General features: G+C 38.7%; 1 protein-coding gene across 2 annotated transcripts in view; it reads right to left on the reverse strand.

The window, feature by feature from the left end:
• Positions 1 to 1625: 1625 nt before the first annotated feature.
• The window catches only part of Mael (maelstrom spermatogenic transposon silencer), a 29611-nt gene continuing 5746 nt past the window's right edge, over positions 1626 to 25490 (reverse strand). For both annotated transcript variants that reach the window (XM_052736612.1, XM_052736611.1), the window contains 7 exons: positions 19305 to 19429; positions 18643 to 18697; positions 18392 to 18533; positions 5562 to 5624; positions 4415 to 4547; positions 2333 to 2408; positions 1626 to 1813 (listed from right to left, as the gene is read on the reverse strand). In XM_052736612.1, the coding sequence (XP_052592572.1) occupies positions 1626 to 1813; positions 2333 to 2408; positions 4415 to 4547; positions 5562 to 5624; positions 18392 to 18533; positions 18643 to 18697; positions 19305 to 19429 (782 nt within the window). The remainder of the gene's footprint in view (positions 1814 to 2332; positions 2409 to 4414; positions 4548 to 5561; positions 5625 to 18391; positions 18534 to 18642; positions 18698 to 19304; positions 19430 to 25490) is intronic.

Raw genomic sequence — 25490 nt, forward strand, 5'->3', positions numbered from 1 at the left:
GCCGTGGCAGGCTTCTTGATAACTGTTCTTACAGCTTAAATTAATCCATTTCCATTAATCTATACCTTGCCACATGGCTTGTGGCTTACCGGCATCTTCACATGCTGTTTGTCATCGTGGTGGCTGGCAGTGTCTCTCTGACTCAGCCTTCCACTTCCCAGCTTTATTCTCCTCCTTGTCCCGCCTACACTTCCTGCCTAGCCAATGGCCAATCAGTGTTTTATTTATTGACTAATTAGCAACACATTTGCCACACAGAACATCCCACAGCATCCCTTCATGCTGAAGATCATTTTTACTAATTCATACAACTGTTTATTACCTCCACAGTGAACTCTTCAACATCAGGAGCTGTCTTCCTTCATTTTAGTATTCTAAATCCAACATTAGGCAGACTCTTAAGACCATGTTCACCACACAAATGAAATTACCCAGGATAAGAATGGAATCCATAAGAATGGTGATTGGTCCTTTTATCTACAGAGTATTTTACCTTCTGAGGTGACTCTGAAATTCTGCCTGCCTTCTCTACTGGCAAGAGTAGCGATTGATTCTGACACATACTGAGCATAGGAAGTGGAACCTTAAAGTAGAATGGTAAGTCATGAACCCAAACAGTCACAACCAAAAGCATTAAGTATACCTATATGTACATGCTTCAAAGTTCAGTGCTCAGGAGGCAAAGAAGGGATGTGAGTTTGAGGCTGGCATGGGTCATGTAAGTTCCAGAACACTTGTCTCACAACAACAGTAACTGTTGTGTGACCTTACAGCAGTCACTGTCCTTGGTCATGGCCATTATAGGAGTCAGAGGAGATCCCTGGCAACCAGATGCCCAATGAAACTATCAGCTGATACTTAGTTTTCTAAAAGGATATTAATATTTTTTAGTTCAGTGCCCAAAGATTCTTTTTGAAGGGGAAAAAGGGCTTGAATTATATTAATAATATAGTTTGGGTTTTTTATTATTTGCTCTGAAAGACCAAACTATTCTATGAAAATAAATCTACAGGACCTACGATTATTTGTATGTGTACATGTGACTGGGAGTAAATGATAGCTCTCTCATCTTTCATTTTGTCTTTTCATTCTGTAACTGGTTTCTTTTGACAGAGACAAATTACTTCAAAGACTATTTAAAATAACAAATCATTATTTTTGTTAAAGGCTAATTTTCTTAGTTATGTTTAATGCAAGTAGCCTTTGGTCTCTAAGGTTTACATTTCATAAGGGGAAGAACTAAGTTAATATTATCATAAAGAGTCTTTTGTAACAGATACTTAATACCTTTACTTCAGGGGAAAGAACTGTATAACATTTTCAAATGCTCTGAAATTGCCAGTTTTGTTTTAGAACTCAAAACCTTAAGGACATAACCATCATACCCCCAGAAGTATAAGTCTTAGGAGAAAATAAAGAAAACCACACACAAACAAACAAGCAAGAATGCCAAAATCTTTTCCAACCACAATTATTTTTAATCTATGAAATAGTTTCCTTACAAATTACGTAGTTTTTAGAGGAATGACATTTACTGTTGATGTGATCTGTTTGTTTAATATTGACTGTAGTCAGAAAGGAAGTTGGGCTTGTTATTTTTCCAGACATTGCAAAAAGTACCATCATTAAGAAAAGGAAGAGAAAGATTTGTACCCATCTTTTTGGGGCATGTAAGGTGAGAGTGAGGTCTCACAGTTGGAGTATCTATGGATGTTGTTGGAGGAGCTGGAGATGCTCTCTAGTAAGCGGGTAATCCCTCTTCCTCGAACACTGCTGTTAGGGCCAGAAATTTTCACCCCAGATGGGTAATAACCTAGGGTGTTGGAAAGATAATTAAACAGGCAGAAACTTTACATCTGATTTATAAAGAGGCATGTCAGTTAACTTCATCTCACTGTAGGACTCTCACTAAGTCATAATTAAAAAATCATGAGCAGAAGTCAAGTGGGTGAAGAAAAATGTTTCCTTTTGTTTTTAAGGCAAGAAAACCCAACTGAAGTTCTTTAGGTATCACTTGAAATTCCATCTAACTAGCTTTTGAAATTTCTCATCTCCCAAAAACACATCATGTATCTATCACATCAAAACTATGAAACTATAGTTGTATAAGAAAAAAAGTATTTCTTAGAAATGTCCTGGACAAAAGTTTGAGAAATGTTACATTCCATAGTGACAAAAATACATAAATTCAAATTGTTTTAACTGCTAATTCCAAACAAAATGCTCAATTAAATTACAAGCTCCTCATATCCTTATGGCCAACCAGAAACACCCCAGGATCTTTCTAGGGTTTAAGGTGTAACCCCAATCTTATAAAACTGAAGATGCTCACCAGTGGATGTGTTTGATCTTTGTTCCTGATTGTAAGAGTTGAAATGACAGAATCCTGGACTCTCAACTCTTAGCTTCTGTAAAGGAACAGGAAAATGCCAGGAAAAATGTTTACTACTTATCAATTCTTTAATTCCAGATTAAAAATGCAAATGAATGTGTATTTTCCCAATGTTTACTCATGTTTTCTGTAAAGGACAAGACAGGGTGACTCTGGAGAGACTTAGGGTCACAGGCTTAAGAGTTTGTTTGTTTGTTTGTTGTTTTTAAAAAGATTAGATTATGACGTATTTATTTTGGTAAGAGTGATTACAGAACAGGGCTAGCAAAACGGGCAAAGGTGCTTGTGCCAAGCTTGATGACCCGAGTTTGATCCCTGGAACCCACATAGTAGGAGAGAACGAACTGCTCTAAGTTCTCTGACATCCAAATGTACACTATGGCACATGTGGGAAGGAATGCCTACATACAGACTTACACACACACACACACACACACACACACACATGAGAGAGAGACAGAGAGAGAGACAGAGTAAGACAGACACAGAGAGAGAGACAGAGACAGACAGAAACAAAGAGGGGGGAGGGAGGGAGGGGGTGGCAAAAAAGAATGACCCAGAATAGAGGGAGCCCTAAAGATTCAAAAAAGTAAAATCACTGCAGCCATGTCTTTGGTTAGTGAAAGAACAAGATCTAATGCATCAATTTTAGATAGGAATAGAGAATACTTATAGATACCAGAGTAAAAGCAGAGAATAAAGGAGAAGCAGATCGGTGAGGTGGCAGGAATATGTAGAGAACCTGTGATTACTTCTGCTTTCCTGGAGAAGCAGCAGCAGCATCAGTACTGGCTACAGCAAAGGTAGGGGAAAAAAAAGGTGATAGAAGCTGAAAGATAATATATGAGAAATTAATTAGACTAGAGAAATGATAACTACAGGCAATGCCAATGAGTTGCTGAAACTGATCATAAAAGATATCTAGTTAAGATTAGTCATTATGGTGGGTGGTATGGAAGTTTCTTCTGTGTGTGTGTGTGTGTGTGTGTGTGTGTGTGTGTGTGTGTTAAACTCAGGGACTTGTACATATTAGGCAACTACACCCCTCCATTATTTAAGTTTGAGAGCAAATAGTGTCTTCAAACTTGCTATGCAGCCCAGGCTGACCCTGAACTTGTAAACTTCTTTCCCTAGCCTCTAGAGTGGCAGGGATTATAGTTATTTGCTGCCAGGTAGTTTCATTCTAGATTCATTTCAATTTACAAATATAAGGAGTGGAGGTGAAGAGTTAGATTTAATCAGGATTAGTCTGTCAACCAAGCATAATGAAGACAGGAGGACCAATGGAGTTTAGATAAGGTAGTAGAAAAGACAGACTAAAACTAAAAGTTGGGATGGAAGGCAGTAAAGGGGGGGATGGAGGTGGTAAAAAGAAAATACAAACAAGAGGCCACAACTTTATACACACAAATAGTGTCCTGTGGTTGTTCAATGCAGTAGCTCTATAAAGGAGCATGAGAAAGTGGAGCTCTAAGTGAACTACAGGTCACAGCAGAGGTCAAGAAATTGCTGGTACTGGCTTGCTAGGGAAGATGGTGGGAATCAGAGAAGAGGTTATTTGAAGTTGAGATCAGAAGCAACAGCACTGGGTGAGGACTTACGCAGTATGGGAGAAGGGAGGAGAAGAAGTGAAGAAACAGAGAACTGGGAACTGGAAAGATTACTTAGTGGAAAGATGAGAATAAAAATATTGGAAATCTTTGCTCCCTTGGGTCAGTGTCACTCTAATGAGGAGTCCCAACTATAGTGCTTATTGATTCCCCAGTCAGGTTACAGGTTCTGTAGCACAAATAGCATGAGTTTCAAAATTTAGGAATTTTAGGAATAAGGTCTGAAGGAAGTCTAGAAGCTAAAAAATCAAAGACACTACTTTCAAATGAGTGAGGAAATATATATCTTCATTTGAAAATGCCAACAGAGAAACTGTGCTTAGAATCAAACTAGAAACAAGAAAGGAAACAGATTTTCCCTCAAAGAGGTTACATGTATCCAAGATTCTGCTGACAACAGAGATTTCCTTACCTGGTAACGTCCTGCATCCAATACAACCATTTTGGGTGTCACACTATTGCTGGCCTCATAGTCTTGTAGTGGTACATGAGCTCCAGTGAGCTGGATTCCAAAGAGAGTGGCTAGAGAATTACTGATGCAGTACCTTTAAAAAAGAAGACAAAGCTCACTAGAGCAACTTCATCCAGTTCATTCTGAAAGTATCCAGGTTAAGTTTTCCAACAAAGAAAGCATCTCAGAGGTAATATTCTAATTTGGAGAAAAAAAAATCTAAAGATTCAGAGAGAAGAGATGGGAACAGGCAGCATGCAAACCATGAACATTTATCACTGGCAAGCCATCTCACAGTCAGTAGATAAAATTTCAGGTTTGTGACAGGGATGAGTGCAAGGATCAGCAGGATTCTCCAATGTTGAAGGAAAGAAGGCAGAAGCAGAAATAAAACTACAACCACGAACAGTCAATCCTCAGGGCTAAGAAGCATTTCCATGGAAAGGTATTACCAGAGCACCCAGAGACTTGGGGCTTGTCTTAGTTGGTTTCAATTGTCAACCTGACATAGCCTGGAGTCACCTAAGAAGAAAGCCTTGATTGAGGAATTGCCTGGTTCAGACAGGTCTGTGGACATTGTCTTTGTTGTTAATCAACCAGAGGGCCAGCCTACCATTGGCAGCACCAACCCTAGGCTGCATAAGAAACCTAGTTAAACATGAGCCTAGGGTGAGCTAGCAAGGAGCATTCCTCCACAGTTCCTGTTTCCTGCTTGAGTTCCTACCCTGACATCCCTCAATGATGGGCTTACTAGAAAAGTAAACGCTTTCCTCCCTTAGGTTGCTTTTGGTCATGGTGCTTGTTGCACCACCAGAAAGCAAACTAGAACAGAACTGTAGGTGCCTCACTACAAAATGAGAGGAACTCGTTTACAATTTTAGGGCACCATTACAAGAAAGTGATGTCCTTAATGCTAGTAGGAAATGGTCTCTCCTAAGGGGCCCGGGAAGGAAAAACCTCAATAAATGCTTCTGAAGATTCACATAAATTGTTCAGTAAGAAAGTTGAGCAGACAGCCGTCCCCTCAGCTGACAAACAAGAGCAAGCACAACAGGCACAAGGGACCCCTGCAGAGCACAGCACTGAGGGGGCTCCTCCCCATACTTACGCGATTTTCTTGCAAACAGCTAATGCACAGAAGAGAATATCATTTTCTTCATGCCACTTGCACCTGTACAAGAAAAAGGAGTTTAATGTACTAACAAATGGTTGAGGATGGAGCTTACGATAAGTCTCTGGTGCCATCCCCAGTATGAGGAGAAACACAGCCAGCACTAACTGAAGCAGCTGAACTAACTAAACCATTTAGGGATTTTTATATGCCAGATTTCCAGTTCACCTAGCTGATTCAAAATGTCTTACACTTTTTACACTTACTGCTTGTTTATGTGTGCGCTTATGTGGCAGCCAGAGGGAAACTTGAAGAGTTGGTTCTTTCCCTCTGCCATGTGGGTTTCTGGGATCAAACTCTGATAGGCAAGCACCTATACTCACTCAGCTATCTCACTGGCCCTCATAGATGAATTTAATACAGATTTTAAAAGAGTTGTATGTTAAATTCTTTAATATGTAAACTACACATAACCACAAAGTTAAATTTTACCTTAACATGAGGGTTCTAGAGGTGCAGCAGTAACTAATGTTAACTTATACTCAGCCACTAAACATACACTCTGCCAGGCATTGATCTAGGCATGAAGGACACATTACTGAATAAAATCATCTTACAACACTTACTTTCTAGTGGGGAAGGCAGATCAAAAAGACAGACACACATGCTTAATGAAAAATTCTAAAAAAGATGACAACACTGTGAAGCAGAAGACAAGAGTTTAGATGGAGTGACCAGCAAGGCACCACTGAGAAAGTGATGTTTGAACAGAGACAAGAGGAAAAGTTGGAAAGGAAATGACCAAAGTCAAATGATTCAACCCAGAGTTATAAACACAGAAACAACACACTTTCCTGAGAGCCTTTCCACTAAGTGCATCTACTAAGACTTAGAACAGTATTGTGAACAATAAAGCTTAGCTAAACTTAACAAGAATCACTTAAAACCACACAAATGCTATACAGTCACTAAAAAGTTATTTGTGCCAAGTGATAGTTAACTGATCTAACATTAATCTAAAAACTCACTCTGTATTCCAAAGACTAGTGATCCAATAAATGTGATTCATAAAGCTCTAAATTGAGGACTGAAGAACCAAACTTAACTTTGTAGACAATCATACAGAATTAGTAAGTTTTAGTTTTGGGTATTAGTTTTGTTCTTTGTCTAGAGAACCTACCCAGATACACGCTTTCCATTATATGTCAGTTTTAAGGTGCACTCAAGGAGTGTGAGAAATGCCTCAGTGGGTAAGAGTGCAAACTGCACTTCCAGGGAACACACTTTCAGTTTCTAGCTCATATCAGTTTATAACTGCCTGCAACTCCATCTCCAGGGGGTTTCAATGCCCTCTTCTGGACTCTCAAAATTCTGAACCCCTCCAAACAAAAATGCTTCTAAATCTAGGGTTACCCTATTTCAAGTGGTACTATTTTGCTGTGGGATCTCTTTCTGCTTACTTGGGACTGAGCAGTGGCAGGAGAGAAACATGAATCCTTCTGGCTACATCTGGCACCCAATGTGGGGCATTGATCCACATAGACCTGTAAAACCTTACAAAAAGTTTCTGAATGCACAGAAATGGAGCCAAGAGCAGCTTCCTAGTTCATGTCTCTCATGAGGGCCATGGTACAGAGATGCTGTGGCATTCAAGCTGAGCTTGAGCACAGTATGGAGGATCCTGCTGAAATATAGAGGCATCTTCAAGCTGCACAGAGCAATGCATGGTGGATTTAGCTTTTGCTAGTACAGACAAGAAAAAAAAAGGTTTCTGGACTACATGCTGCTTGATGCAAGCATAGACCCACTGCTTCCCAGAATTGGCAGTAAGCATGGCTCTCAGTGCTGGCCGTAAATGTATCTCCACCATGTTGAAAAGCCGAGTGGGGCAAAGCCAGCACCCAGGGCTGCCGCTTCTATCCTAGCCACACTGCAGTTTAAAGCAATGCTCAGAAAATGATTACAGATACACAATAAGAACATACTCAAATGGGAAAAAAACTCTAAATGGATTACAGTGTGTTTAAATTATACATAGGCTTGGGAGAGTAAAGAGAAGGTATAGACAGTCTTAAAAAAGACATATATAGTTTTAAAATAGTAAAAGTCCTTAGAAAGGGGAGTAAAGTAATATAAAGAAAGTGAGCCACGTTGAGGATAGAAAATGCAAAGAAAGTCTGGATTATGTATACTACTGGGTTGTCTTTAACATTTTTTACTTCTATGAGACATTTGATTATAAAAGCTGCAGGATTAAACCAACCTACATATTTTAAAAATATATTGACTCCAAAATTTAAGTCAAAAGGTATGCCACTTTAGGGGAGAGGTTATGTTTTTGTTTCCACAGGAAATGAGAGACTATGGATTCATTCAAAATTAAAGATGATCGATTTAACTGAGGAAGACCCCTGGAAATCCTGACTACAGATATAAAAACATAAACCTGAGAGAACTGTAAGACATGTGATGTATATTTCACCTGCTGAAACACATAAGAAATTATCTTTAGCTGACTTGTGTACAATGCACAATTTGTACTTGTATTAATGCAGATATGTATGTTACCTTTAAAAGTTTATGCATTTTCAGGATGAGGGGACCAGACACCAATGAAAATGAATGGCCCAGATGATCCATCAAAATGCCTCTGTTGCAGTTCCTTTTGAGTTCTGCATCCAGAACAGGGTCAAGGCTGCTGGCTGTGATGATCCAGCCTCACAGACTACTCTAGTCATGACTCAGGGTCTCCCAAAGATTACCAGCACCCAATCAGCAGGAAGTAGCCTAGAAAACTATACCCACATTTCCAAAAAATGGATTATGGATGTTTGTTTTTGTTTAGGGGTTTGATTACAAAGTATTACTCGTAATAGTCAATCTCTTTCTAAAAGAAAAAAGGGGGATATGATAAAGAAATGATAGGATAAAAGGGTAGATCATTGAATCTACTTTAATAAAAAAAACTATTAAATCTTACTTTACATTGCTATGGATTTTGGTTTATTGATACAAATTTAAAGTTAATTTTGTTATACTGTATATATATTTCTACTCTTGTTTAAGATATGTTTATGCAACTCATTTAAAATTGTAATATATAATTAAGAAATGCATATTAATAGTCACCTATGATAATCAAACTTAGTCATATTAGTTAAGTTTTCTAGATATACAAAGATATATTTCAATTGGGTAGGTAATCATCAAATACTTCAAAGACCTACAGTATGGCATTTAAAATGTTTTAAGAACTTAGACTTTTCTAGACATTGAGACATGTCTATTCCTGGCAGCACCAATTACTTCAAAGAAGATGATAGGCATCAAATAAACTCATTATGGAGTTTGCTCTCTTTGTGGCAAAAGTCACCAGGCAAAAAAGTGCCCTAGCCTTGACTGCTTGACAGGGTGCTGTATAAACTGTACACATAGGACCCATAGGAAGGCCTGAACTTTGTCAAAACAAGGTGACATGGTCCTTCAGATTCCTGCTTCACAGAGAAGACTGCCAGACATTCTGCAGGACACAGGGGAAAGCAACTGATTAACTTTGCCAATAGGAGAGACAAATTTCCTGCTTCATAAAAAAGTCTGCCAGTGACTCCAGGCCTGTTGGCTGAAGATGGATGTCCCAATGTTGCAGAGGAACTCTGGGTGACTGCCCAAGCAGCCAGATGTCTTTGTCATTTCTAGAATTTTGGAAGTTGCTTACAGTGCACTTCCTGTTCACTTAAGTAATAGGAAGACTAGATAGTTTTCCTTGGTTATGATAAAAGGTAAATTAGGAAACTTTTGACTCAAATATAGATGATAGAATATTTCCTTTAATTTTGCTAAATACAAACAGAATAGATATTGTAACTATAATTCTTGCTTGATAACTGTTTTGTTATATGTAATTATACTATATTAAAATGAAAACCTTTTTAATTAGACAAAAAAGGGGAAGTGCTGTGGGATGTCTTTCTGTATGCTGTGAATATGTGTTGTTCTCACTGGTTGATAACTAAAGCTGTTTGGCCAATGGTGAGGCAGAATAAAGTTAGGTGGTACGTTCAAACTGAAGACGGAGATGAAGAAGTGGGGTCAGAGGAGATGCTGCTAGCCATCACCAGGAGAAGCAAGATGTGAGAGAACAGGTCATGCCACAAAACCACATGGCAAAACATAGATGAACAGAAATGGGTTGAATTAAGTTTTAAGAGCTAGTTACTAATGAGCCTGAGCCATAGACCATACAGTTTGTAATTAATATAAGCCTCTGTGTGTTTACTTGGTACCGAGCCACTATGCGACCAGGTGGGACACAGGAAAACTTCTTGATACATTGTTTAATCTGTTTTTACTCACTTACTGATCTTGTTCCTCTAAAGCACACCAATACTCCTAAAAATATGAGTCTTTTTCTAGTTAAAGTATCTGTCTAAACCTGTCAAAAACTCAGATCTGGTTTGTGTATTTTTAAAAAATGTTTAAGTGTGTGTGTGTGTGTGTGTGTGTGTGTGTGTGTGTGTGTGTGTGTGTGTGAAAGAAGGTGCCTATGGAGCCTAGAAGGGTCATATTCTCTTGAGTTATAGTTACTGGCATGGCAGGCATAAGTCACCCAATATGGGTTCTCAGAACTGAACTCTGGTGTAGTGGGCAGCTGTTTTCAGGTAATTGCTCTACCTGCCTATGACCTTGAAGTACATGCCCCTGGCATGTGGCCTCTTGGCAACTCTTAAGACCTGAGATGCATGTGTCTTGTGGTTTTAGATAAGGGCCTGATTCAGGTGGCCGGAACAGCATTCCAGAACCCACTACTATTCTGTTCTGTACAGTGAGTTTTTCCCCTTAGTAAATTCCTTTGCCCTTTAAACAGACTCTGGATTTCTCACTATATCCTGGTCCTATGGAAGAGTAGTATGTACCATCTCTCCAACTCCTCTGTATACTGAAGTCAATTTACCTACCATCTATTCCCCAAGCTCGTGATGCTGCTTCATCCACATATATGCAGCATAAAGGCTATTTACCTTCTTTTTATTCAAAAAGTCCTGGTGATTGCTTCTGCTCCTATTTCAGGTTAGGATTCCTTCTTCCAAGGAAAACTCTACCCTTAGAATGCCCATCATCCTACAGCTGTATTTCTCACTCACTGGCTTTTGTTACAGTCTGTGTATTGCCTCCCCATTTCTGAACCACTACTGAGGCTGCTTTCTATTGGCAATGTCCACTCTTCAGTCCACATCTCCTATAGAAATTCCATCTTTCCAAAAGAACAGATAAAATATTCACCCCATAAAGTATTTCCTAGTTTTAAAACCCTTACTCTGAGGTAATCTGAAGTGACTTGTCTTTAATCTGACTACACATTACTCTCTGAAACTTTTTGTTTGTTTGTTTGTTTTTGAGACAGGGTTTCTCTGTGTACAGTCCTGGCACTTACTTTGTAGACCAGGCTGGCCTCCAACTCACTGAGATCCACCTGCCTCTTCCTCCCAAGTGTTGGGATTAAAGGCGAGTGCAACCACTGCCTGGCTCTCTGAAACTTTTTAAATGTTTCTTAGAAGTCACTTTAATATGTTCACGTGTCTTACTGATATTATCAGACAAGAGACTAAGGGTAAGGACCATCATGTCAGTCTTTCCCGCGTTTCTTACAGAACCTACTCTAGCGTCTCATGTATTATACGAGATTTTCTCAATTTTTTGTTAAACATAAAAAGCTCATTTAATTGAACAAAGGAATTCTAAAGAGATATCACAACATAAAACCTCACTTCTTATACTACTATTGCCAAGATTTCAGTTCAGATGGTGAATTAAATACATGAATATATTTATTTCTTGTCCCCAAGTCTTTTGAAAATCACAGTCAACTAACTAGATTCACATAATAAAGGAGAAAATACAAACAGGCTTCTCTATAAAAGACAATAAGGCCGGGCGGTGGTGGCGCACGCCTTTAATACCAGCACTTGGGAGGCAGAGCCAGGCGGATCTCTGTGAGTTCGAGGCCAGCCTGGGCTACCAAGTGAGTTCCAGGAAAGGCGCAAAGCTACACAGAGAAACCCTGTCTCGAAAAACCAAAAAAAAAAAAAAAAAAAAAAAAAAAGACAATAAAATTGTAGAACTAAATGAAAGAACAGTGACTTAAGAAGTCACTGCCTTTGTGGTTCACAGAATAGGCATGAAAGAAAAGATCTCCCAGAAGATCTGCCTATCAGAACTTTAGCAAGGTGCTGAACTCAAGGACATGTCCATACCAAAAGTAGACATGAGATGAAGCATTTACCATGTACACTTGATGACCTGAGCTCAATCCCTGGGTCCCATGGTGGAAGGAAATAAGTTATTCCCACTGTCCTCTCATCTCCATACACAGGCACATCCACACCCATACCAAATATGTATACATATAAATAGTAAACTAAAGAAGGGCCAATGCAGGTTATGAAGCTGAATTTCTGTTCAAAGAGCTGTCAATTCACATAAGGGAAATACACTGACTGCTCTTGAATTTAGGATTCTGACGCCAACTCCCTAAGCTCTTTTGTCAGTTTCCTCTGCAGCAAAGCCCAATTAGCTGATAGTTCCCACTACACAAGATAGACCCGTTATTTGGTTTTGAAGCCTCATTTCTAAATATAAACATAACCAAGGAGAATCAAACATTCCAAGAAAATCTGCAATGTGAAAAAGGCCATAGAAAGACAATTTACATTCCCAAAGAATGAGATAAACTAAGAAACAAAAGTGAAGAACAGCCCTAACCCAGGAAGTAAGTAGCTCAAGGTGGTCTGTGAGGTTACTGCACCCAGCATGGTTCACTTTTCACCTTACAGTCTTCATCATGAACACTGACAATGACTATATTTTGTGTCATACAGCAACTGTAGGCTGGGAGTGCTGACAGCCTCTGCCCAAGCTTTATGATAATGGCAAAGTCTACTACTAAGGGTTCTGGTTCTGTGTTGAGTCCTCTTCTTGCTCAGCCTCTGTAATGATCTCATCTACACATGGTGTGTTCATCAGACACTTCACCAGTCTCTTGGAATATGCTAAACCCTGTATAGCCAATCCTGAGTTGTTATTCTGTTTCCATTCTCTCCCCCTAGTTCTAATCTTTAAGCAAGGCCTACTGCTTTTTACCAATCTAAAACCCATTCCTCTCTGTCTGTGTCACCACCCTAGTCCAAGATCATTTATTGCCAGCTCATTTAATAATCATAGGATCCATACCTCCTTTCGTATCTCCTTTCAATACACCTGTAATAGAAACCTCAGAGACCTTTAAGAAATTCAATCTATTTTCTTTCCTACTTGGTAAAATCCTATTTCTAACAAGGCTCTCTTCATTTTTTATCCTTTTTCTGCTTCAATTCTTAGCTTTCATATTACAATTTAAATAGTCTCCTTGACCATTCATTTTGTGTGTCACTATGCCTGGGTCAGTATTTGTTGATTAAAGGCTGTATTGCTTTAGTCAGCATGTCACAGACTGTAAGTTAACCTAAAGACAACTTGATACTAAACATTAGGAGAACAGGACGTTATTAAAATTCAAATGTTTTAGCCTCCACAATAGTATGATAGTTACTACCTTATTACTTAAGTACTAAACTGCATCAATATAAAACTTAACCATTTCTCCTAGACCTTAAGATAATGTGTTAGTCAGGCAGTGGTGGCGCATGCCTTTAATCCTAGCACTTGGGAGGCAGAGCCAGGTGGAACTCTGTGAGTTCGAGGCCAGCCTGGTCTACAGAGCGAGATCCACGACAGGCACCAAAACAACACAGAGAAACCCAGTCTCGAAAAAAAAAAAAACAAAAAATTAAACAAAAAAAGATAATGTGTTATCAGCCATTTACTACAAAGTCTTTCAGTAGGTCCTTCAGAGCAGTGTTTAAAATTGAACGGCAGAGGCATTTGGTCAGAATGCTTCCTCACTACGCTGGCTGTAGCACTATGTCTTTAGTCTCTCTCTCTGAACCAACTCTGGCCCAGGCCTCAAAAAACGCCTTACAATAAAGCTATCCTAGTCTTGCTGAGCCTGTATCTACTGAACTTAACACTGTAACAAACGAAAATGGAAACCAGCCACCTTCCATCCAAGTCACTGCAAATGTTAGTGTGAACCTATCTGCTGGTTGCTACACTGACAGAAGAGGGAGCTCTTGAACTGAACTCACAAATTGTCAAAAAATTGCCACCCAAGAGACAAAGGAAACAGAAGGCCTCATCCACAGAAAGCTATTGGATCATGGAAACTAAGAAAGCACCTGTAACCTCCAAAAACACATAGGGTATTCTAATATAATATTTCACATGGAATTAAATGTTCTCACACAAGTGTGTAAGAATATGGAAACATACTCTGAATAAGAAAAATTCAGAACCAAATGATTTCTTGAATGAGAAAGAGTTGACTAGACCCAGAAATCAAAAACAGAAAAAAATCTAAATAGATTATGAAGTGCCCAAAGAAATATAGTCATCTTGAAAAAGAAACTAAAAAAAAAAAAAAAAAAAAACAAAAAAACCCAGAAAACTGTCAAATAATTAAAGAGTAAAAAGAGAAAATAAAGTGAAAGATAATATGGTAGCATATATTATAGATTTCCTTAACAGAAATTAAAGAGTGGAACAAAAGTTACAATCCGTGAAAAAGCTCTAGAAACAGAAGCCAATTTCTGCATACTGAAATGGTTCATCAGACACCTCAGAAAGTGGACTTTAAATAATAAACTGAGAGCAGCTACCAACATAAAGGATGGCAAAGTAGGAAAGTCTCTAGGCTAAAAAAATCGTATCATTAGAGCTAAGGAAATGATAAGCTTTGCAAAAGGAATACACAACTCAATGGAGTTGTATTTTCCAGAAATTCACGGACACAAGTGTGACTTGTGGAAATCTTAACCAAGGAAAAAACCAGGAAATATTTTTTTTTAATTTTTATTTTTATTTTGCATTACAATTCAGTTCTACATATCAGCCACAGATTCCCTTGTTCTCCCCGCTCCGGCCCCCCTCACCTTTCCCCCAGCCCATCCCCCATTCCCACCTCCTCCAGGGCAAAGCCTCCCCCGCAGACTGAGATCAACCTGGTAGACTCAGTCCAGGTAGGTCCAGTCCCCTCCTCCCAGGCCGAGCCAAGCAATCCTGCATAGACCCCAGGTTTCAAATAGCCAACTCATGCAATGAGCACAGGACCCGGTCCCACTGCCTGGATGCCTCCCAAACAGATCAAGCCAATCAATTGTCTCACTCATTCAGAGGGCCTGATCCAGTTGGTGACCCCTCAGCCACTGGTTCATAGTTCATGTGTTTCCATTCGTTTGGCTATTTGTCCCTGTGCTTTATCCAACCTTGGTCTCAACAATTCTCGCTCATATAAACCCTCCTCATTCTCGCTAATTGGACTCCCAGAGATCCACCCAGGGCCTAGCCATGAATCTCTGCATCCAGATCCCTCAGTAGTTGGATGGGGTTTCTAGCACGACAATTAGGGTGTTTGGCCACCCCAAGAAAGACATGGGGATCGCCCAATGACAGATAAATGGAAGAGATCTACATGAACAGCCTGGACATGAGTGGGGGTAATGAAGGGCGAGGGTCGAGGGAAAGAGAGCTTGGGGGAGCGGGAGTTCCCAGCTGGATCAACAACAGAGAGGGAGAACAAGGAATAGAAATTTATATAATACACAGGGTGTAGGGTGTGGTGTTACACTCCTTTGATTCCAGCACTCAGGAGGCACAGGCAGGCAGATCTCTTAAGTTTGAGGCCAACCTGATGGACATAGTGAGTTCCAGGACAGTCTGGTTTACACAGTGAGACCTTATCTTAAAAAGGAGTGGGGTGTGAGTGGGAGGCCCTAGGTAGATGAGGCCAGCGTGTGTGTCCATGAAGACAACTGTAGAATACCAGTCCCTCCCCCCTTTACCTTCCCTGTAATGAGGTGAGGCAGTTTGCTTTACCACAAACACTCCCCACTGTAAGGGCACTGTCTGAACACAGTCACAAAAGCAAAGGAGCCAACTGATCAGGGACCTGAGCCTCCAAAATCAAAATTAGCCCTTTTATAGCTGATTATCTTGTGTGTTGACTATAGTAACAGAAAAACGACTAGTCAATAATCAGTAGATCCTGTGGACAGAGTCAAATCCTACAACTGAAAACAAAGGGTACAGAATATTCTCATATGCTCACAGGACAGTTCATAAAATTGATATATACTAAGTTATCAAAAATACCCTAAACATAAATAACTTCTATAGTTTTTGATATAGTAATCAACATTGTTTGGTCTAAATGCAAACACCCATAATTTACTAAAAGAAACAAAATCCAGGAAGGCCTTTCCATCTGCTCATTTAAAAGCATTTTAATTTGTTAGAGAATGAATTAAGCAGTACTTGTTCAAAATGACATTTTAGAACCCATAGGATGTAACAAAACAATGAAACTTTAGAAACCAAATTTTTTTTGAGACCACCTTCCTTGCAGACATCTAAAAGCATTTAAAAATCAATTTTACCGTATGTAGTTTTCCAGAAAAATATCAATCACTAAATTTACTCCATTAGAATTATGAAGCTTAATTAAATCAGTTTCTTTCCTAAGGAACTGCCCTCAACAATACACCAATAACAGACCTATAAACCTGTGTGGAAAGCGAAGATGTCACAGAGATAGTGTTCATGTGAACAACAGAAAAACAACTTTTGTCCTTGGACACAACTCAATATTATTAAGATTCAGTTCTTCCCAAGTTAATTTTTAAGCTTTTATAGGGTTTCAATGAAGTGAATATACACTGTTGAACAATGCTAGTACTTTTTACATCTAAAGGCTAATTAAACCAACAAAGTGGAAGCGGGGGACCAACATGGAATATAAGCAAACAGCAATTTAACTATTGTGAAGGGGTGAAAAAGAAATAATCCAAGTAACTTTTGAGAAAATTACTGTGACTCTATCCTCACATTAAAGTCAACTAAAAATGAGTCCTGAACTGTGATGGTTCCACGAACACTGAAATTTCATTCAGTGCATCCAAACACTCAAACAGTAAGACACTTCATTCTGAACAGGTTCTTACTCAGCACTACTTGCCCTTGAAAGGAACAAGGGTCTACTAGAGAAACTGCTAACCCAAGGGTGGAATGGAGAAATACAACATGAAGCTAGAATGTACCAGAAAGCAAAAAGCACTCAAGCCTGGTGGTAACAGAGTATATATAATTCATTAGATAAAACAAGAACTCCTAAGTCTATATTCACATAGAAATTATGAAGAAAGGCACTTTATTACAGAATTCTAACTAATAAATACTGAAGTAATAATTAAGAAAAATCACTACCTTCACAAGCTTGGCAGGAACCATTCCAACGAAATCATCACTGAATGCCAGAACTAGTATTTGGTAATTTAAGGAATTCTATTTCTCTGCAAAAATACTCTACTTTTTTGGAGATTGAACCCAGGGCCTTCTGTTATCTAGAAAGCACTCTAACTGCTGAGCACATGTCAGCCCATTATGAGGTAGGTGCTCACTGTTCAAAGGTGACTCTAACCAATCTCAGACAAGTGACCAAGTTCTCAATATCAGGAATAAGACACACTGACATAATATACTCCAAGTGTGACACACTGAGAAGACATAGCACTTTTTATTTTTGGTATTCCTCCTAAAACGTGTAACCTTAACCTAGTCATCAGGAAATATAAACCAACTCAAAGTGAGAAACATTTTATAAACTAATTGGACTTCACGCTTCAAAAAAAAATTAAGATTGGAGGAGACTAAGGCCTCCAGGAGTGGGGAGTGCCTGGAATACCAGCACTGGGAGTCATGAATTCCAGGTAAGCCCAAGTAACACACATGCATACATGACCAGCAACATGTGATCCAGGACTGGACTCTAGATACTGTTTGATATAAAATAAAAGACACCACAAAAGAACTGGCAGCCTATGAACTTCAGCTTAGATAACAGTACTGTGTGTCAATGGCACACAATATCCGACTTTGGTATCTGTACTACTGTAAGAGAGTATTATTCTAAGGAAATATTGGTGTACCTAGACACAAAGCAGCAGGGTGGCTTCTTTTACTCTCAAGTGGCTTAGAAAAAGTGTGTATGTATTTAGAGACAAATTATAATGAAAATATGTAAGGAAGCCAAGACAGTATTATGCTTATTTTCATTAATCTTTTAATTTTTCAGTAAATCTAGGATTATTTCAAGAAAACATTTTGCCAATTTAATTCACTTATGTATCACTTTGTATATATTATATACATATGATAAAAACAATTTAATAAAAATTAAAAATAAAGTCTAAATAAATTGAAAAGCATTCTTTCATCAGTAGAGAAATTCTAACTGGTAAAGAATTATCAGTTTATTTGGCAAGTTTTTTGCTGTTGTTCTTAGTATAAAGGAGCAATGTATCTTTCCATCAATTATTGTATGCTAAAAAACACAATATTAAAAACAATATCTAAAAATAAGTTTCCCCAGGCCAGAGAGCTAGCTTAGTGGTAAAGAGCACCTGCAGAGGCCCTGGGTTTGGTTCCCAGCAACAGAGGATCTGACACCCTCATCTGGTCTCCAGATCACCAGGAACTCATGTGGTGTATATAAAGGTAAACACTCATACATGTACAAACCATTTTTACAAGTTTACAAGGTTTAACTGAAAAGTGATTCACAAAAGGCAAAACAAAACAATTCAAAAGTCACAAACTTAAAACCTAGTCCAAGTCTATTTTCTCAGAATATAGTTCAGAAAGAAACCAACATTAGTGAATTACAAAATCATTATCAATACCTTGTGTTGCTAGAATAGTCCCACATGGCCACATCTAGGAGACTTCTAACCCAGGTCTTAGAGGGCTCCTTGAGGAATTTTTGCTGGTAGATTCCTACTACAAGGTCCTCTACAGTAAGAAGTTCTAGATCTTGCCTGATTTCTTCCATTAGTAAATAGAAAAATATAATTAGTGAATTTGGGCACACAGAACACACATGTCAAAATGAAAGCAGAGACTACACTTTCTGCATAACCTAGATTCTGCTCACCTGATGCCCGCTCCATACGCTTCAAACACCAGTTGACTCTGGCTCTATCATCAGACTGCAAAGGGAAAAATCATTACTTGCATTTTCTCCTTTTTTGAATTATTTTAATTAACACTGTCCTTTCAAATGTGGGTGTGTGTAGGAAAGACACACACTAATTGAAAATTATCTAAAAATAACACACATTAAAAAACATTACTGCTATGACTAACTGGATGGATATATATATATAGTTTATAAAAAGCAAGTGAGATTTGGGGTAGACCAATGATGAAGTCAATGTTCAGAGCATGTGATCTGGTCATGGTAGTATTTATAATATGCAACAAGTTTAGGACCCAATTCACTACTATTCTGGAGAATTTAAATAAAGCAAAAAGTCTTTTCAAAACATCAAAAAAAAAAAAAGAGGGTTAAGTGAATGAACATCCATGCATTGGGCTAAAAAGATACTGCAGGTATTTCAGGAGGAATTTGAAGAAAATACTATTGTTCAGCTTTTGTTGCCTCCAAAATTAGTAATTTAAAGGTCATACTACTTGCACAGAAATCAATTCAGAATGAACATGTTTTAAAACATATAACTAACACAAAACTGACATTCTTTTCAATTCTTCTGGTGTCTAATTGGCTATCTTAAAAAACTTCTTACTAGATATTACCTTGCAGTAAATAGGTGGCCAGTTCCCTGGGTTTGGATGGATAAATTTATAAAGGTTTTTTAACACAGTTGCTTGGTCATGCCCGAATTCAAAGTTTGAAATAGGAATCTTGTGACTAGAATCACCTGAGGGAAATAAAGAGGTAGAAGTTCAACCACTGAGCAAGGCAAGTATTATCAGCTTGGGAACAGGAATAAAAAGGAGAGCAGTGAGTAATTTACAATATGTGCTTGTACCAAGCCTGATTCTCATTCGGTACTTTACATACTTAAACCCAGAACCTTATGGAGGTGAGACATACATACATAAATTAAGAGGAGACTACAGAGAGTCCCCAGAAATTAACAGTTAATGAACAATGAAGTCATTATTGAACCTATGTTTCTTAATGACCAAGTCTACAGTGTTTGAATTGTTCCTGTGATGCCTTTCAAAAATGTTTTGTTAAATAAGGCTGGAGGGCTTCATAGTAGCAATGATTTTTTTTCGTGTGTGTGTGTGTGTGTGTGTGTGTGTGTGTGTGTGTGTGTGTGTGTATGTGTGTGTGTATGCATGTTTGCCTGAATGGGGGGGGTGCAAAAGCATGTGTATATATGTGCACATGGAGTCCTGAGTGCTATCAGGAATCATCCTTGATCTCTTTCATCTTATTCATTGCGGCAGGGTCTTCAATCAAACTCAGAGCTTACTGGTATGACTAGTCTCTGGGGATCTGTTGTCTCTGCCCGAGGCTGGAACTACAGGCACTAGGCATTTCGGTAGGTTCTGGATATCTGAACTCTGGCCTCATACTTGTTCAGCAAGCACTTTAACCAGTGAGTAAATTGTTCTGGCCTCCGTTTTCATTAAAAGAAATATTTCTCTCTCTCTCTCTCTCTGTGTGTGTGTGCGCGTGCATGCGTGTGTGTGCGCGCGCGCGTGTGTGTGTGTGTGTGTGTGTGTGTGTGTGTGTGTGTGTGTGCATGTGGAATTCAGAGGACAACCTCCAGGAGTTGATTCCTCACCATGTGGGTTCCAGGATTAAACTCAAGTATTCTGGCTTAGCAGCAAGTACCATTATCCCCCCAAACCATAGTGCTGGCCCATGACTGATTTTTAAAAATGAGAATGGGGCTAGAGAGATGGCTCAGTAGTTAGAAGCACTGGCTGCTTTTCCAGAGGACCCCGCTCTAATCTCATCATCCATACAGTGCCTAATAACCATTTGTAACTCCAGTTCCAGGGGACCCAGCCCCCTACTTCGGGCCTCAATGGATACCCATACACATTAAAAATAATAATCCTTTTTTTAAAAGACAATATGAAAAACTCCACACCTCCAGGAAATAAAAAGGACCAAGCAATTCAGATGAGCTCTCCCACAACAAAATAAGTGACCTTGAAGATATTGGCAGTACAAACATGTCCAGCAGTTAAAATTTACAGATACAGGAGCAGGAAGTTAGGAAATTTTAAAGGCTAGTTTTAGATCACTTGTCAATTCTAGAAGCAGCTAAATGGTTGAGCAAAGTGCTTTTAGAACCTATGATTACAATTTCTAAGTCTACTAAGTGCCTCAAAAAAGCAAATATACCTCTGTGACTAAGTTACTCTGAAATTCCCTCTTTTCAAACACTCTGAAAAAGCAGGTACAGAGACAGAAGGAGAACCAAAATGAAATTCACAGAAAGGTACCCAAAAGTTTCTTTGGTGTGGAAGTTACTAGGTACAGATTTAAAAAAAAAAAAAACTATGTTCACATTTGAACAAAATTCACATCAAATTATGAGTTTTGGCATAAAATTGCAAACTATAAAAAAGATGAAAAAGTTCAGCTTTGCATAATGATAGAGGAAAGCTCACTAAGCAGAATGTCTACTTCAAAGTGCTACAGAGAACAATGCAGTGAGGACTTAGGAGTCTGGAGTCTTGGAAAGGAATAAATACCGGAAAGCTGAGGGAGGAAAGATTTAAAGGCTCAGACAAAAGACAGAATTCTTAGCAGACTCATTAAAAATTTAAAATATTTTCTGTTACTACTATATAAATAAAATGTTAAGCATAGTGGTACATATTGTTAGTCTCAGCACTTGGGAAGTTAAGGCAGGAAGACCAGAAACTCAAGGGCATCTCTATACAGAGAGTCTGAGGCCAGACTGGGTTACAAGAGACCCTATATAAAAATATGAATCAAATCTATTTTCTGACTTCCACCATTTAATGCTACAAATTCTATGTATAATCATTTGGCGGTAATCTGTCTATCTCTCTTTTCATTAAAGAACTGAGATGGCTTAGTCCTTGTAAAGTTCAAAGCATAATTTAAATTACCTCAATCCTTGACCATGCGTTAAGGTAATCTTAGAAGCCTCATGACTCCAGTTTTCCACCAGACACAACCATAAACATTCTCTGGATAAGAATATGATAACTCACACACACACACACACACACACACACACACACACACAATGCATGGGAGGTGTGTATCTAATAAACATGATAACCAAGAAACTATGAAAACAGAGCAACAAAGATAATTGTAATAGGATTCCTGACACAAGACTGTAAAATAACTAGGCCTCTTTGTTCAAAGAAATACTTATTTATACTTTCTGCACACCCAGAAACCAAATTTAAAAGTAATGAAAACATATCACCCAACCCATTTTCCCTCATCTTTCATTATAGCAAATAACCTTGACAACCAAATCAGACAATGTCAACAGCAACATGAATGCACAGACCCTAAGACAATCACGAGCAAGCCAAACTCATCAATTAGGAGACTTATGGTTACCATGTTGAGTTTGTTCTAGAGTGCAAAAATAGTTTAACATTGGTAAATCACCATACAAATAAAATATTGGAGATTTCAAAAGAGCATCTTGATTAAAACATTCAACTGTCATCCATAATCAAGTTGGAAACAGAAGAAAGTTCTTCACTCTGATAAAGTGTGCATGGCAAAAATAAGGGCAGTCGGGGAAGAAGAAATCATAGCAAATAACCTGTTGGTGAAAAATTGGAAACTAGAGATCCAAGTCTGTAAGATGAATTGCTAAACAGTCTTATTAGTAAAAAACCCGAAGCCAGATATTGGGGTGAAAACTAAGAGATCAGAGGAACAGGACAAACCACAGCCAACCTCACCTTACCAACTCCTCAGCCTTCAGAGAGAGCTACTTCCTGTATACTCATGCCTATATCCTTTCTGTGCCCTACCATCTCACTTCCTCTCTCTGCCCAGCTACATCACTTCTTCTTTCTGCCCAGCTCTATCACTTCCTGTCTGTCTGTACAGACTTCCAGACCTCTATGGTTAACTAGTGCTGGGAATTAAAGGCATGTGCCACCACACCTGGCTCTGTTCCCAGTGTGGCCTTGAATTTGCAGAGATCTGGATGAACCCCTGCCTCCTGAATGCTAGGATTAAAAGCGTGTGGTACCATTGCCTAACTTCATTGTTTAATATAGTGGCTGACTTTTTCCTCTGATCTCCATGCAAGCTTTATTTAGTAGAGCACAAATAAAATATCACCACACAAGCCTTCATACAACACAAACCAAGTAAACAACCAGAAGACACAATTCAAAACAGTACTTACAAGACAACAAAAAGGTAGCATGGTGATGTAGACACTCAGGAGGCAGAGGCACGAGGACTGCCCCAAATATGATGAAAGCCTGTTCTAAATAAGAAACTCTAGGCCAGCCAAGGTGATATCCCCATCTCAAAAAATAAAATAAAATGACAAAAGCTATTAAGATCCTTAACAATAACTTTATTAAAGAAAGTATAGACCTGAAGAAACAAGATGTTCCATGTTCACAGATGGAAAGGCAACATTATGAAGGTTATCTATTTTCTCCAAAACAACCTAAATATTTACAGGTGATCCCAAATCTATCAACAAGGTTTTTTTGGTAAAGTATGAAAAATTGATTCCAAATTGTGGGTGAAAATTGGGGTCAAAAATAGCTATGATACTACAGAACAAGATCAGGGGAGCTTTCTAAAGATTTTCAAACTATTATGCTTAATTAAGAATATGATAGTCAAGCCACCCTCACCACCCCCCCAAAAAAAAACCAAAACCAAAATCCTAGTAGACTAATAAAGAAACCAAGTAGAAGTATGATCTGACCTAACAGATAGTACATATCAGGGAAAAACAGGTTATTCAATGAATGATGCCAAGACAACTGGCTGTCTTCAGGAGAAAACAATGAAATTAAATTGTCATCTCACAGCATACACAAGTCAATTCCAGCTGGAATAAGCACCGGATACAAAAAAATAAACTTCACAAATTTTAGAAGAAAACAGGAGACTCCCCTTCAGGTAGCAAAGAGCTCTTAAGACACAAAGATTCACAGTTTTAAAAAAAAATTGTCTGACTTGCTAAACGAAAGCCCATCACTTGTGCTTATTAAAAGGCCCCACACAGGGCTAGAGATGTAGCTCAGTATATTACAGAACCAATAGAGTACTTGCTTGGCATGCACAAGACCTAGGGTTCAGTACCCAGTATTCAAACTTAAGAGACTTCATATAGAGTGAACAACCCAAGACTCAAGCTGAGAGAAGCCATTTTCACATAATGTAAGAATTAAGTTCTATAATAAACACATATAATGTAAGAAAAATAAGTAGAAAATGAGTAAAAGATAATGTACTTAAAATATAAATACATGTGTATAAAATCAAAAAACTTAACATATACATAGTAAAATTATTCAGAAAAGATAATGACTAACACAAAATTCAGAACCCTTCTCTGATACAGAACCGGGGAGGGGAGGGGAGGGGAAGGGAAGGGAAGGGAAGGGAAGGGAGGGGAGGGGAGGGGAAGGGGAGGAAGAGGAGAGAGGGAGGAGGAGAGGGGGAGAGAGAGAGAGAGAGGGAGGGAGGAAGGGAGTGGGAGGGAGGGGGAGGGAGAGACCGCCAGTGGTGCTGGTGATGTGCTGTTTTCAGCTGACTGACTGGTGGGTATACTGCTGTTCATTAATATTCTACGGAGGAGTAAGTTAGTGCTACAGTCTTTGTATTTAATACATTTGAAAAGCCAATGGACCTTTCATATAGAAAGCTGCAATCAGGATTCAAAGCTTTGCTTCTTTTAAAGCAGAACTTCTCCAAAGAAAAACCATTAACCAGTGGAATGAACAGAAGTCGAGCTCTTCTGGCTCAAGTGAGGAAGGAGAGTCAAGACCTCTTAGTCCCAAAGCTTACACAGAAGCTGAAGCACCTCTTTGTGGGAAAGGAGTCGCCACCGGATTCCATAATAAAATGTCTTCCAATCCTGAAATTCTTCACTACTCTAACATGATAAATAATAATGCCCACCCATGAAGCAGTCACTTGATTTCACAGTACCTGAAACATCATGCAGCACAATGTCTTTGAGAGGTATTTATTTACTTAGGGAGGAGGTACATGGGGTCCTGGGGACCGAACTCAGGCCATCAGGGTTGGTGGCAAGCACTTTTACCCAGTGAGCCATGTCACTAGCTCTGAGAAATCTATGTGCACATCCGCTGGCTACTGCTTCAACAGAGCAAATCGATATGTCAATTTGGCTTGGTACATTAGTCTACGAACCCTGGTCTTCTCCAAATCAGTGCAATTACATCAGCACGGGCATTTTTAGGTATTATGTCAACACAGCTGTCACTCTACCCATCATTTATCTTATTTAATTGGCAGATTTCCCAGAGTTATTTAATTGGCAACTTAAGACATGCTTAAATTGGCAAGCTCCAAACATTTTAAGTTTGTCTGAATGGGAAACACTATCCTGTTTCAATTAGCTGGAATAATAAATTAAGAAGTCCTTCCCAGCTGTGGATGCAGCTCAACAGGAGGGCCTTTGCCTAGCTGAACAAGGACTTGCCTAGGTTTGATCCTCAGCATGAGACAAAAGAAATGTTTCTGGCCTATAGTAAGATATAGATAGGATAAGACAGCTTCTAAGGAAGGAAGGATACTTTGTGTTCATTTCTTCAATGAGAAAATACTGCAAAAACATGCAATAAAATATTTAAAAGTTTTATCAGCATCAAGCTAGCAAAGAAATGGTAAGCCAGTGACACTCAACGAGTGAGTGACACACAGCAGGAAGACAATGCATTCGCTCAAATGATGAACCAACCAAAACCATCTCTTCAAGTGCAAACATGAAAATTAAATCAGAAACTAGGTTT

This window comes from Peromyscus californicus, unplaced genomic scaffold (assembly GCF_007827085.1).
Source record: "Peromyscus californicus insignis strain IS unplaced genomic scaffold, ASM782708v3 Scaffold_14__1_contigs__length_90479793_seg_2, whole genome shotgun sequence".
Lineage (NCBI taxonomy): Eukaryota > Metazoa > Chordata > Mammalia > Rodentia > Cricetidae > Peromyscus > Peromyscus californicus.